This window comes from Pseudoliparis swirei, chromosome 14 (genome assembly GCF_029220125.1).
Source record: "Pseudoliparis swirei isolate HS2019 ecotype Mariana Trench chromosome 14, NWPU_hadal_v1, whole genome shotgun sequence".
Lineage (NCBI taxonomy): Eukaryota > Metazoa > Chordata > Actinopteri > Perciformes > Liparidae > Pseudoliparis > Pseudoliparis swirei.
The window spans coordinates 8,934,134-8,949,586 of NC_079401.1; the positions used below are offsets into that span (position 1 = coordinate 8,934,134).

At 43.1% G+C, this 15,453-nt stretch overlaps 2 protein-coding genes and 1 long non-coding RNA gene across 3 annotated transcripts; 1 reads left to right on the forward strand and 2 right to left on the reverse strand.

Moving 5' to 3' along the window:
* Positions 1-4,686: 4,686 nt before the first annotated feature.
* On the reverse strand, positions 4,687-8,712 carry LOC130204714 (prostaglandin F2 receptor negative regulator-like). Its single transcript, XM_056431665.1, has 3 exons — positions 8,630-8,712; positions 7,652-7,975; positions 4,687-6,052 (listed from the first exon to the last, which is right to left on the reverse strand). Exons 1-3 carry the CDS (start codon positions 8,697-8,699, stop codon positions 6,048-6,050), a joined length of 399 nt encoding a protein of 132 aa, XP_056287640.1. The 5' UTR covers positions 8,700-8,712; the 3' UTR covers positions 4,687-6,047.
* Positions 6,084-9,859, forward strand: LOC130204715 (uncharacterized). The gene is made up of 3 exons (XR_008833764.1): positions 6,084-7,165; positions 7,628-8,156; positions 8,623-9,859. It is a non-coding gene; the product is annotated as an uncharacterized LOC130204715 (long non-coding RNA).
* Positions 9,860-10,855: 996 nt separating this feature from the next.
* LOC130204580 (OX-2 membrane glycoprotein-like) lies at positions 10,856-13,222 on the reverse strand. Its single transcript, XM_056431410.1, has 6 exons — positions 13,168-13,222; positions 12,378-12,716; positions 12,005-12,301; positions 11,799-11,925; positions 11,627-11,716; positions 10,856-11,355 (listed from the first exon to the last, which is right to left on the reverse strand). The coding sequence occupies exons 1-6, from the start codon at positions 13,220-13,222 to the stop codon at positions 11,235-11,237; spliced, it is 1,029 nt and encodes a 342-aa protein (XP_056287385.1). The 3' UTR covers positions 10,856-11,234.
* Between the last annotated feature and the right edge of the window lie 2,231 nt (positions 13,223-15,453).

The window sequence follows — 15,453 nt, forward strand, 5'->3', positions numbered from 1 at the left end:
ACCCGATTATTGTCGTCGACGTGCTGTTGTTTCTCTCCTCTGGAACATCTTAAAAGAAAAAACACCTTCGCGTGAAACATGTTTTTAAAAAGAAACCGTGAAGCAAAAATGTTTCAAACGTGCTATTATTACCTTATCATCACATATATTCTTTAAACAGAGCCTAATGATGTGTCTAATTTCATATATATAAGTGCAGGTATTACATCATCACAACATGTTTCTCAATGCAGTGGGAAAAGAACATTTTATAAGCCAAAGTGTGAGAGAGATGCATAAAGTTGAAACCTTTACCTTCCACGGTGATACTCAGATGGAGAACATCCGTCCCATCAGCATGGGAACACTCACAGGTGTAGTTCCCACTGTCCACTGGTGTCAAACTGGTCAGGTAGAGAAACACAGTGCGGTTCTCCGTCATGAGTGTGAACCTGGGGTCACACCGGTTCTCGAAGCCTTTTCCGTATTCATACAGCAGACGACAGCCTCCCCCGTTCCTCTCCGTGTGGACCTCACACATTATGAGTGAGATGATGTGCTCTGTGGTGTTGCTGCAGATTGGAGTGGCGTCCGCTTCTCTCCCGACGGTTTTCGTTTGAATCACTGCAACAACAAAAAAAGAAGGAACAATTTGGGAGACTTCTTAAATGCACACTGCAAAACTGTGACGAAAAACCGTACCTTTAGAGGCACAACACAGGCCCGGTGGCAGAAGAAGAAGCCAACACAGTGTCAGCTGTTGCATGATGGCTGCAGACTGTAAGCTGCACTGCGAACCTCACCCTGACCACATTCACCTTGAACCACCACAAATATCTTCACAGCACGTGAGCTGATGGTGAAGGGGTCCTGGAGAGGAAGTGCAAGACATGGCGGCTTCTGAAATGCAGCGTCCTGGAGCACAGATGCTCACTTTTTATTGTTAATAAAAGCGAAACGTTCCACATAATTCAGATCAGATTCCAGCAGAGCTTCAATAGCTTTAAATGTTATTTAGTTTTGCTGGAGCATAAATATCTTATATCATAAAAATCTTCACCAGGAACAACCCCATCAACAAACTATAGTTCTGCTCGTCGACAAGTTTAAATAACCGTTGTTGTTGTTTTGGGACATGAATAAAACATGAGATTTTATTGAGGGATTAATATTGTCAAAATACTATCTGGAGTTCAAATGTTTTCATAGATTTCTAGTTCCTGAACATCCAAAGTCAGACTACAGGAGGTTAAATCCTGATAATTAATAATAATAATAATAATAACAATAATAATAATAATAATGTATTGATTATTATAATCCTATTCTGGAAAAACAAATAAATGCTATTGTGTATTTTCTGTGCGCTATTGTACTTTAGGACCCATTTTACAATTCAGGAGAAACACTTTTTATAACTTTTTACTTTATCAATTTCAAGAAAAAAATATATTAAAATATGTTTGTTGTCAACTAAACTTTTTTTGCATTTAGAGCTGAAACAATAAGTTGATTTATTGATCTACAAAAGGTTTGTCAACTATATCAATGGTTGTTTTAGTAATGATTTAGCTCCATTCATTTTAAATAGTTCTTTAATAGTTGTGAAAGTGTCACAATTTTCTGATTTTATTTCTACAGGGTGGTATTAGTACTTTACCGAAGTAAAACATCTGAATACTGCTTATATTCCACAGGCGGTTGTACACTTCTTCTACTGTTGCAAAGTCCACGATGTAAGACGCTCGTCTCACCACCATCTTGGAGGCGGTGTGGTGGCCGAGTGGTTCAGACACCTGCTGCACCACATGAACGTCTCACGTTCGATTCCAGTCACAAACATTTAGATCATGTCTCTCCCTCCCATCACTTCCTGTCTCCATGAGACCTTTACTGTAAAATAAAATGAAAAGGCTTCGGCTAATTGTAAGTGTGTGTGTGTGTGTGTGTGTGTATAAATCTATCCACAAGATGCTCCTTAGCTTGTATTGTGCCTGCACATAAGAACTGTAAAATAAAACACTAACCTCTATCAAAACACAAACATTACAATGGCTTATTCAATAAATAAGATGTAAAGCTCCTCAGGAAATATGGAAATACTTTGAGTCCTTTTAAGAGTTAGTCACATTTTATATGATGATGCTTTGTGTTTCTAGGTTTCTTATAATAAGCCGTTCAGACTGAGTGACATAAACTGCCAAAACAACTCATGAAGCCTCCATTTGGTTTTGGTCACATCTGCTTCTCTCACAGGGATTTCCACCACAGTCTCTGTGATTAAAGGAAATTAATCACCGCAAGAAAACGTAAAAAATTCGCATTTATTGGGAATAATAGAAACTCACGAACGCTGTGCTTGGACCAATTTTATTTACCTTATACATGCTTCCTTTGGGCAATATTATCAGGAAACACTCCATAAACTTTAATTGTTATGCAGATGATACTCAACTATATTTATCGATAAAACCAGAGGAGAGCAACCAACTCGGTAAAATTCAAGCATGTCTTAAAGACATAAAAACATGGATGACCTGCAACTTCTTGATGTTAAACTCAGACAAAACCGAAGTAATTTTAATCGGCCCTGAGCACCTCAGAGATCAATTATCTGGTGATGTGGATTCTGTAGACGGCATCGCCCTGGCATCCAACACCACTGTAAAGAATCTTGGCGTTATCTTTGATCGGGACTTGTCCTTTAACTCCCACGTAAAGCAAATCTCAAGGACTGCATTCTTTCATCTACGTAATATTTCAAAAATCAGGCACATCTTGTCTCAAAAAGATGCAGAAAAATTGGTTCACGCGTTCGTTACTTCGAGACTGGATTACTGCAACTCCTTATTATCAGGCTGCTCTAATAAATCTCTTAGGTCCCTCCAGTTGATCCAGAATGCTGCAGCTCGTGTTCTCACTAAAACTAAGAAAAGAGATCACATCACTCCTGCACTAGCTGCTCTGCACTGGCTCCCAGTAAAATCAAGAATCACTTTTAAAATTCTTCTCTTAACCTACAAAGCCTTGATTGGTGATGCACCATTATATCGTAAGGAGCTTGTAGTACCATATTGCCCCACTAGAGAGCTGCGCTCACTAAATGCGGGACTACTTGTAGTTCCTAGAGTCTTAAAAAGTAGAATGGGAGCCAGAGCCTTTAGTTATCAAGCTCCTCTTTTATGGAACCAGCTTCCAATTTCAGTCCGGGACACGACACAGTCACCTCATTTAAGAGTAGACTGAAGACCTTCCTCTTTGACAGAGCTTATAGTTAGGGCTGAATCAGGTTCACCTGGTCCAGCCCCTTGATATGCTGCTATAGGCTTATAGCTGCCGGGGGACGTTTTAGGATACACTGAGTACCTATCTCCTCTTTTTTCTCTCCTTAAGGATGAATTTTCATCTCTCAATCACACGTTACTAACTCTGCTTTCTCCCCGGAGTCCTTTTGACTTCACGTCTCATGGGGTCATCGGACCCTATGAGACGGCATAGATCCTATCTGCCTGATGGATCATCGAGGTCTGGGTCGTGGAATTCCTGCTCCTGACTACGCCACTGTCCTGTTGAGACTCCGCCCACTGTTGAGACTCCGCCCACTCCTCCTCCCCACCGCCATCTGCCTGATGGATCGTGGAGGTCTCCATCGTGGAATATGCCTACTATGAACTATTCATACACTCTGTCATATTCATTGAATGTATTTTAACTCTAAATCTGTCCTTCTGGTCATATGACATCTATTGTTCTGTCCATCCTGGAGAGGGATCCTCCTCTGTTGCTCTCCTGAAGGTTCCTTCCCTTTTTTTCCCCCTGAAGGGTTATTTGGGAGTTTTTCCTGGTCCGGTGTGAGGTTTTGGGGCAGGGATGTCTATGTGTACAGATTGTAAAGCACTCCGAGACAAATTTGTAATTTGTGAAATTGGGCTATACAAATAAACTGAATTGAATTGAATTGAATTGTGTGTATGACTACTGGACTCTGGACTGTCAAGCGACTTCGGGTGTCTTGAGAAGCGCTATATAAAATAAATGATTATTATTTTTAATAATCATAGACAATGAGAAACCATTTTGTCAAAAGAGAGTGTCATATAAAATAAAAATGTTTAGAGAGTGGACAGATGCTTTAGCTTCCTATAATGTTTAAAATCTGTATAGTGCTCGTGGGATGTGTGGTTTTAAAAGTGCATTGCTTGCAATATCTGGCACACTCACACACATCCACCCAACTTTGTCTCCTCCCTCGATGTGACTCATGCACGTCGAGGGACTCGTTGCCCCCTTGGTGGTACAAGCACGTGTTCATTGTGCTATGCAAGCGTCTTCATTTTGTTATTTAAGTGCAGTGGAAGTGGAAATGTTGTGCACAAAAATATGAATTATGGCTGAGATGGGACCACTTGAAAAACTGACCTTAAAGCAAATCAGTCACTGTCTTGTGGCATACGAGTAAAACTCTGGATTCTGAACCAGCCAAATACTTTATAATATCAATATTTTTTCGTAAAGCCACTCAAGGTGAGCAGTTTCCTCCAGTTTTTTGTCCAGTCCAATTATTTGCTTTAAATCAAAAATAAAATAAATATGTCAAGTGCCTACAAGTAACAAAGGGACTACCTTTTCCTGTCTTTGTGTGTTTTTTGGAAACTGTGGGGAAACAAAATGTCTATTTACATGAAAGATGTTTGGGGAAAACGTTACAATGGTACAATTTAGAGTTTATTTCCAAAACAGGATGAATTCAGCTTTAGGAAAAGTCAAGTAATGACATTAAAACAGTGCTTTTAATGGGAAGTCCAATCAAAATATAGCCCAGTTTCCTCCAAATAAGCCTTTTTCACCATTTATCTGATATAATTCAACAATTTGTTCATTATTTTTAGCTATTAGAACTAACTACGGCTCTTTTTTTGTGTGTCTCAGTTACAGATATTTAATTATGTGTAACCATCAAAAGCATTCAAATCAAATGAGCAACAATAAAACCAATTGCATCCTGTGGACATGAGGTTGAACTCAAAGTGCTTCAATGTCATGCCAATAATGAGTTTGCAATGTGTTCAGATTATGTCGCCGTAGAAACTGACTTACTCACCTGAAACAATTGTGGAACTAGTCGTGTGTTATTTTTGGGAGTTTTTGAGAAATTATTTGAAAGGAAAATATTTGGAATTAATCATCAATATCTCCAAAAGTCAATTTTAAAAAGTTTAAAACCGTGAAACAAAAGCAGATGGTCTCAGGTTATATTTATGATCCCCTTTCAACTTCAGATCTATCTCAGCACCAGTACAAGGAACTAGTTATTAAATCTTACAGATACTAAAAAAGGTGACTACTGAAAATTAAACAGCAGGTAGACAAAGATTATTTTAACCCTTGTGTTGCCTTCGGGTCAATTTGACCCGATTCAATGTTTAACCCTCCTGTTACCTTTATATTTACTAACATATTTTACCCTTGAGGTCAATATGACCCCAGCTATTAAAATCTCCAGAAAATTATTAGAATTAATATTGTTTTCCAAGTTTAAGTGTGAGGTACTTTATGTTTGTTTGTTGACTCCCGAAAGAACACCGACATTAAACATTGAATCGGGTCAAATTGACCCGAAGGCGACAGGAGGGTTAACGTCAATGTAGACATTTATTATCATTAAATCCTTATAATCCTCCTTATATACAGATAATTACTGAAATAATATCCAACAAGGGTGTTTCATTGTGATTAGAAAATACTTTCTGCTGATAACGTAACTATGCAACAATATTTCCCCAAATAAAAAGTTAGATTCTAACACTGTCATGAAATACTGTACAACAATGCCACAACACACACACACACTATCCTTTATACTGTAAATGTGACATGTAACATGAAACAATGTGGTTTTAGTTCAGTTAACATTGTGGCTCGGTTCTGTGGAAGCCCTGATCCCTGTCCCCTGTCTATGTCCCCTGTCCCTTTCCCTTGCCCGCTAAGCTGGAGGTCACGGACGGTGCTGAGCAGCGAGGTCAGGCTCAGAGCGCCGCTGGACCTTCATCAAAGCAGCAGTGACGTGATCAGTCTGCACAGAGAGAAAGAGAGAAAGAGGGAAAGAGGGAAAGAAAGGACACTGTTAGTCAGAAACTTTCCACAACGTTTCATTTCCCCATTTTACATTCATCAACCCAAATCCTCTCTCAGCGGTCCTCATGTCCTGTCGGGCTGCGACACCCTTTTCCTGAAGCAGCAGTGTGAGATTAGCAGGGAAACATCAGGTTGTATAGATTAGTTCTGAAAGTAGAACGTTACGTTTATAATAATAAACTTAATCTTCTCCAACTCTTTCTAATCTTTGGACATACATCTTAAAAAGATGATAGCAGCTCTCTGCAGCTAAATGCTAACAGGACATGAATCATCTTTTTGATTACAGCTCCAACAAATCAGATAATTAGAGGCGGCTACTGGTATTCATCGTAGTCTGAGAGGTGGAAGTTGGTGCAGGAAATCAAAGTTGTTTCTGCAGTCGCACCCAGAGAAGAATGAGAGTTACTCGGGGCAGAAATACCATAACGTCACGGTCGGAGGTTGCATTTACGCAATATAAATCCTACGCAGGGATGCAAAAATAAACACAGCGAGCACACACACTTCTGCATCCAAAAAGACCACGTGCACTAAAATAATGGAGGAATTCCTCCGCCGTGATTCAGGCGCCTGCCACTCCTCGGTGTGTAATGTGGCAGCAGAGTCTGTCCCACACGTGGAGCCGGGGGGGAAAAGCCAATTAGAGCGAGAGTGGCGAGCAGAGAAGAAGTCAATCAACGCTGCAGAAGGCCTGAAGGTGCGTCTGAAAAAGAAGGTGAAGTCACTCGCATCCTGTTATCGTTTTCTGTTCCCAATCTCTGAGGAGCGATTCAGTCGTGGGTTCATTTCTGCCCTCGAGGCCGGATGTGGTGCAGCAGATTAAAAACATGTCCCTCTTATCTGAGGTGAACTCCCTGTTCTTGTAGCCGTGCCACCACTGCACCGGATAGTCTGCACACGGCTCAACTCGGCCACACCACACACACAAAGCAACAGCATGGAGACACAAATAGGCGAGCGGGATTTTACTGGAAGAACCTCGGCCCCGCTTCCCGGCCGGGATTGAAGGCCGAGTCACGCCCACTGGTTCCGAAGGGAACCACAGAAGGTCGGTTCAACAGTGGCTTTCTCGGCACTGCTCTCTTCCCTTTCTTTTCATCGTCTGCTACAGCCATCTTTGCATCGCTCATATGATATCCTGAGAGCTCAGGTGTGTGCTCTCGGTCTGTATGATGCCTTAAAAAAAAAGCCTCAACAGGAAGTCTGCTCCAAATAAGAGCCGAGGCATCGCAGCTCTCCTCTCTTAACTGAGATCTGAATCACATCACAGTAATAGCCTGTGTTCCCGGGCCCACTTCAGACAAGCAGAGACCGGGAAGGACAGTACATGTGTGTGTGTGTGTGTGTACAGTCGAGTGATGTCATCAACTGGGCAGGATCTCAACCTTTGAGCTGTGTTCCTCCTCGTCACCGCCCCCTCCTCCAGGCCAGGGTTAGACAGAGAAAGGGGGTCTTTTCTTCTGGCTGCTAACCCACGACAATTAGCACAACCACTTGGTATTCTCCTCAGGGTTTGAAGTCAGGAAAGACTGACCAGTGAGGCTGATGCACGTGGAGCCCTCCAGCGGGCCGCGGGGGTAAACATCAAAGATGCATCGGTAGCAGCCCTCGTCATCGGGCCGCACCCTCTTGATGGTGATGGAGCTGGCGTCGCGGTGGGAGGCGGTGAGCTGCACGTCGGGATGCTGATGGCTGACGCGCAGCGGCGCGCTCGGCTGGTACGCCAGGAGGACCTCCCCGCGCCCGTTGAGCCAGCGCACTTGCCGGACGGTTTCGCCGGTTTCCGTGGTGACGTTGCAGCCGAGCAGCAGGGGCCGGCCGACCTCTGCCCTCAGACTGGCGGGAGCCGTGACCTGACCTGAGTTCAGAGACCATGTGACATTTCAATTTCATGTTTTGAGAGGCAGTGAGAACATTTACAACGATATTCTTTTTTTAAAGTCCATCATATGAAATCCTTCGTACAGCACAGAAGTATAACCAGCAAAATGTATTTAAAGTATCAAGTGGAGGAACTCCTTCTGCATAAAATGGCACTGGTAACATTACTGTGATAGAAGATCGTTAATAGTGATGAATCAACGTTAGAGCAGCGTTTTATAGTTGGAGGTGATCGAGATAAAACAAGCTTTAACTATTTTATATACAGTTTAGTTCCCAACCTGGAGTACATGATAAACCTGAATCAAAATCAAACCATCTGAAAAGTTTAGAGGGGGACATGTCTCTTTTGTGTATTTCTTTTGAGCCCCAACTAGATGCTGCAAAAAGGCCATAAGCCAAAAGGTTGTGAACCACTGGTTTCATCTTTTTAGTATTTAGAAAATGTTCTTCTAATGTAAACATTGGTAAAATACCTGTAAGATAGACGTAGAAAGTACTTTCTAAAATGTGGGGCGGTAGGAGTATAAAGTATCAGAAAGCAGTAAGTAAATGCTAAAATGTACTTCTATAGTTCCCATCAGAACCAACTGAACTCACTAAAGTCAAATCTTGTTCTCTCAGAACGTACCTCGCGTCCTGGAAACTCCCACCACTACGACCCAGAGCAGCAGACACGGGGACCAGGCCGCTCCACACATGGCACACTGAGGCTGGGCCACCAGCTCACGCACGAACACCGCCACCGCCAGAGGGCTGAGCCGGCCAGAACCACAACCAGCGACCTACAGCTCGCTTGTGGCCACACAACATCAGCAAAGACACCAGCGTGAATGCAGATGCTGTGATGCAGATGTTCCCCCCCACCCCCACCCCTCCCCCCGTCCGCTGTCTGGTGTCGTGAACTCGTCTGTGCTGCTGGCTGCTCAGCACATCGTACTGCCGGCTGTAGCGGGAGACACAAAGCCAGAGGAGGACGTGAGGAAGGGCTGCGTCCTCTCAGCATCGTCACAGGTGACACGCTTTGCCAGGGAGGGAACAGCTTTGAGACATTAGTTACCATGGTAATGCAATGTGTCAGCATCAACAACAACAACAACAGTAGCTGTCGACTCATGAAAACATCACCTGGAGGTTTTATATGATGATCAACAGCACACGCACACGCACACACACACACACACACACCCTGTGCCACACTTTGATGTCTCGACAGGGACGACCTCGAGATTTCACAATTAATAGCTGAAACTCCAACGTCAAATAAATTACAGTGCTGTATGTGTGTTTTTGGCTTTAAACATCACAGTGTGTGTAGAAGATGTCAGAACTTCACTCCCACACCACTTCTCTGCATCAACCGGTCTTTGATCTGACTCAAACAAGCCGCCTAGAAACCACAAGACAGACCAGCTCTAGACCTCGGAGCTTTCCGGGCGTCTTGTGCTCATTTACAGGGCCAACCATCTGGCTTCAAGCATGCAGCATGCTGCATGCAGCATGCTCCTGTTGGGCAACAGTTAAATCACGCTTTACACTACGAAAGCTCCACTGACGTCTCATTGCAAATCTTCTCCAGGCTTTTATTATGAAATTCAAGCAGATACAGCCGAAGGAGAGTGGAACGTGTCTCATTCAATATGAGCTGAAGTTACAATGTTCACAAAGAGACTGAAACCAGACTGCAACCGAGATCCTGAACGTTGGCCCCTAAACATCCAGATGTGCTGGTTCAGTCCCAGAGAACAGATGATACATGAGATTTATTGATTAGTGGTGGGGAAAAAAATAATCCAGCCAATGTTGTAGTTGTAAATCTGTCTCTAACGATGCAATAAAAGAAAACACATATTAAAGCTTTTCTACAGCCTGATAAACTCATTTAAATATTTCTTTAAAAAGGTGCCACATTTACATTGTTTTGTGGTTATAGTAAATTCAGTTCGAAGTTTGTTTTTATAGAGTATGATCATATGATACGATATTGGTATCTTATTCATTATATGGAGAATTCAAATTAAATTGTTAACACACATTATCTTCACGGACCGGTCCATAAGAAAACTAACTAAATTAATTTAGGTGTTGACATTTTTGAATGAAGACAGAAAGTTGACATGCTTTTTATGTTCTGTGTCTCTGATATGGATGTTTTATTTTGTCCATTTTAACAGAGTTCTCCTTTATTTGATTTGCTTTGTCTGTTTTGAATGTGTGAGTCTTCTTGTTGACATCAGAAATAGCCTCTTCGCGAACTGGCATATTTACAGATATGTTTGTATTAATATGCAGTCTCTTATCAAATAAACCAAGAAGAAAAACAACAACAAACTGCTCTCATTTAAACCCCGGATCGATATTGCAGCCACTAAAAGACTCTTTCAGAATAAAAGACGGAACTTACCGGCAGACAGGTGAAAGACAACGCGAGCTCCCCGAGCTGTGAGGGCTCTGGTGGAGCAGGAGGATGCACTAACCACCAGCGACCCGCGGCGGGTTTCCTGCCGCCGCATTTCAGTCCCTGATTTCCCGAACAGCGTCAACTCTTCCTCCGTATACGAGAGGAAAGAGGGACCTCTAGCGGCCATGTGGTGCAACTGCTGCTTAAAACCCGCAGCACGCAGAACGTTACATTCTGTTCTGGACCTTTCATGGAGGGTTAGGGTCTTCCTCTGTTTGTGTTTATCACATGCAGCTCATTAAGTCCTTTCCAGAGATGTAGAAGATTTTAAGAGAATTTCATTTGCACAAAAAAATATTAAGTTAAATGTTCCTTGAAGAAAGTATGATGAACATGATTTATATTCAAAGTCCATACGTTTGACTATGAGATGCTTTAACACAAGAATCATACACATTAAATATACAAATATTTAGTTAAATGTGCCTTGAAGAAAGTATGATGAACATGATTTATATTCAAAGTCCATACATTTGACTATTAGATGATTTAACACAAGAATCATACACATTAAATATTTAAATCCAGTAAAAATGCTCGTAGTTTGATGTTGATCAAAATTGTTTTGATACAAAGAGAAATAATACAAACTATAAAATACAGAGAATTATTAGAAAACTACTATTTAAAAAACAAAACTACTGTAAACAAATTATTTTGATCTGCTCTAATTATTATTCATAAACTGATACTATAAAGACAAGTTCTCTATCAAATATATCAGGATGTCAGGACTTTTCCGCAGCATTTCTTTTGGCACTTCAATCGTGTGGTACTAAAAACTAAGTTGTTGTCTTTTCACAGATGATTTTGGGGGCGAGCTGCTTTCATTCTTTGCAGGAGGAGACCTCCGAAACCGTGGTTGGTTTTCTGGATTCATTAAAGGTGTTCCGGGCCTTCAGATAAAAACAGTTATTCAGAAATCATTCAGAACAACAGTGATGTGGACAAACACAGTGGTCCGTGCAGAGTAAAGTGCATCACTCCTTGATATCCTGGTGCACGACCTCTGACCCCTTCGATCATCCGAAAAATGAAGGGACTCGAAATAGCAATTCAGTCTTATTATTATTCTCAAGTTAGCAAATAAGTAGAAAAGTGAAAACACATTGGACTGAATTGTTTTTTCAAGGGAAAAATAATGTAAAAAATAATGAATTGACTTACACACTACTGTCTTTCTCGTTTTTCTCGGAGTCCCCCGGTAACACAGGGGTGGAGTTGAGGAAGCCCGGTGTATTGCTTTGTGGATTTTGTCTGAAACGATTTGGATCCGTCGTTACCGCATATTAACTGTGAGAAACGGGTATTCATACAAGAAAGGTGATTAAAAAGTTACCTGTTGTGTTGTTTACGTCTATAAAAGACAACAGCAGCAGCAGCAGCAGCAGCAGCAACAACAACAAAGCAGAGCACCAGCACCCCAATGGTCCAGCTGATATCAGATCCAGATTCCACATCAACACCTGGGAATCAAAACCAAAAGACGTGAGCTGCACGGCATTCATCGACCTCTGACCCCGTGTCTTTAGAGGTGTGTCTCACCAACAGAAGGCGACAGCTCGACCTCAGGAACCACCGCGTACATGACCGTTTCACGACCGGAGAGCACTCGCACTGCACATCCGACCCGCCAGTCGCCCACGCGGAGACGAGGCACCGCGGCCGTGGCGGTGACGGTGACCGTGCCGTTGGTGTTGGTGGACTTGGTGGTGTTGGTGGTGTTGTAGTGGGGGACGATCAGCGTTACCGTGGGAGCAGGCCGACCTGTGGCCGAGCAGGACACAACCACCTCTTCGGCTGAGTTTGATTCTCTGACGTGCAGAGAGGCTGCATGCAGCTCTGGAAGAGAAGCGATACGAGTGGTGATATTAGAAAAGAGGATTATGGAAGTGTACAAGCGCAGCAGAGTTCTTACCGTAGAGCTGCAGGCATGTTCTCCCAGTCAGAGCACCATCAGGGTTGGTGTTAAACAAACAGAGATAGCATCCTTCATCTCGGTGCGTCAGGTTCCGGATGACTATGGAGCTGCTGTGCAGTCCGACATCTTCAAACTCCACTCTTTCTCGAAATTCAGGGTTCACTTTCTGACCAAAGTATTTGTTGGAAGTGGCGAGATCCTTCTCGCCCTCCGGTGAGATTTTCTGCCACGTGACCTGCACGACATCTTTAGACTGCGTCAGCCGACAGTTCAAGAAGGCGCTGTCTCCGAGAGCTGCCAGCACGGTCGGCTGTGATTGGATGAGAGCGGTTTGACCTGTTGGAAGAAAAGAAAAATATATATAAAGCTCTTGTCAAGAGTTCATTTTCATCATCAGGTTGGACACCTGACACCGATAGGGATCTCACTTATGACGACGCCCAATGCACATACAGAATAGAGCATGCATTTTCACCAGTATATTTGGCTCTTACATACACACAGCATATTGTTTTGAGTGTCGTGAGGAAGACGATGAACATGAAGAAGAAAAGAAAAGGATCACATTGTGGATGCGATGAGCAACGACATACTGCAAGTGAAATTCTGACGTAGTTTGATTAATACAAGGAATTTGTTTCTTTTTCAAAAATATGACTATATACAGGTATTGTATATTTTACAATCATAGCTGCTAAAAACGTAACTGCGATAAATAATCATATTATAGAGCCACACTTTAAATCATACGTGCGGTGTGCAGCTCCGGGTATCACCTCTTCCTCACCTTTGAGAAAGACTCCCACCACACAAAGGAAACGTAAGACTGCTCGCTGCGACATTTTGACCTCATGGAGATTCAAATTTACCGCCGACGATTGTGAAAGTGAAAGTATTGTGTGCGCATGCGCGTTGCAGGAGAGGAGATAAAGCACTGTGGGCGGGCTGTAACTATCCAGATACTTACATATTGACAAACTGTTTAGCATCCAAATGAACGAAATTAAGAGCAAAAATAAATAGTTAGACAACATCTTAAGAGGATTTATTTTATTAATTGGATGCTAAACACCACACATATACATTTATTATGTCAGGGTGCGTTGGTTCTGTGTCCCATGATGTATATTTACAGATAATTTAGAAACAACCCCCCACTGTCATACAAATGAATGACGATGAATTTGGTCTGACGCTGTTGTTCCGCTGGTTATTTACATAAAGTGAGGGGCCTTTCTTATAGATATAATCCAGGGCCACAGACAACATGTTGGGGACACTGACAAAAATAAAAAAATTGCTTTATTAACCAAACTAAAATAAATGTTCATATGTAATGTGGCACAGAATAAATAAAGAAAACATAGAGTACAATATAAGCTCTTTTAAAACAAGTTAAATACAATTTGTACAAACAAACGTTAATGTGCAACACAATTCTTGATATATTCAAGATTCAAGATTCAAGATGTTTTATTTGTCACATACACACACAGGGTGTGCAGTGAAATGAAAGTGGCAATGCTCAGCAGGAATGTGCAAGGGCAACAAGTACACACTATTTACAATAAAAAACAACACAATATTTACAGTAAGATTCAAGATTCAAGATTCAAGATGTTTTATTTGTCACATACACACACAGGGTGTGCAGTGAAATGAAAGTGGCAATGCTCAGCAGGAATGTGCAAGGGCAACAAGTACACACTATTTACAAATAAAAAACAACACAATATTTACAGTAAGTGTGTGTGTGTGTGTGTGTGTGTGCCTAAGAGGGGCAGTTGTGTGGGTCTATGTGGGGGTCCTGGTGAGGTCGGAGTTCACAATCCTGATGGCCTGAGGAAAGAAACTCCGTCTCAGTCTCTCTGTTCTTGCAGCGTGACTACGGAGGCGCCTGCCTGACCGCAGCAGCTGAAACAGTCTGTTGTTGGGGTGGTGAGGATCCTTCATGATCCTGCCGGCTCTGGTTCTGCACCTCCTGGTGTACAAGTCCTGCAGGGTGGGAGTGTAGTTCCAATAGTGCGTTCAGCCGAACGCACTACTCTCTGCAGAGCCTTCCTGTCCTGAGCGGAGCAGTTGCCAAACCAGGCTGTGATGCTTCCTGTCAGGACGCCTCTACAGCTCCAGAGTAGAAGGACTGAAGGATCCTCTGGGAAACTTTAAATTTCCTCAGCTGCCTGAGGTGGTAGAGGCGCTGCCTTGCCTTTCTCACCAGAGTGTCTGTGTTCGTTGACCATGTCAGATCCTCGGTGATGTGGACTCCCAGGTATTTATACCCGCTCACCCTCTCCACAGTAGTCCCGTTAATCCCCAGTGGTGAGTACGTCCTCTGTTGTTGTACCCTCCTAAAGTCCACAATCAGCTCCTTAGTTTTGGTGACATTCATGATGAGGCTGTTGTCCTGGCACCAGAGTGACAGATCAGCAACTTCCTCCAGGTAGGCCTTCTCGTCGTTGTCGGAGATCAGGCCCACCACCACTGTGTCATCCGCAAACTTGATGATGGTGTTGGAGCTGAACCTGGCCACACAGTCATGTGTGTACAGGAGTACAGTAGGGGCTGAGGACGCAACCCTGGGGATCCTGTGTTCAGGGTGAGGGATTTGAGGTGTGTCTGCCCACCCTGACCACCTGTGGCCTGGCGGTCAGGAAGTCCAGGATCCAAGCACACAGGGGTGTTCAGTCCCAGCTCAATCAGCTTGCCGGCCAGTCTGGAGGGACTATGGTGTTGAAAGCTGAACTATAATCAATGAACAGCAGTCTCACATAGCCCCCTCTGGCTGTCCAGATGAGAGTGTGGTGTGCAGTACCTGGGAGACAGCATCATCCGTGGATCTGTTTGGGCGATAAGCAAACTGCAGCGGGTCCATGGAGGAAGGAGGAAGGCGCAGATGTAGTCCTTTATCAGCCTCTCAAAGCATTTCATGACCACCGAGGTGAGGGCCACGGTCGGTAGTCATTCATACATGCTGGAGAAGCATTCTTGGGCACAGGGACAATAGTGGATCTCTTGAAGCAGGCGGGGACCACGGACTCAGCCAGGGAGAGGTTGAATATTGTGGTGAACACTG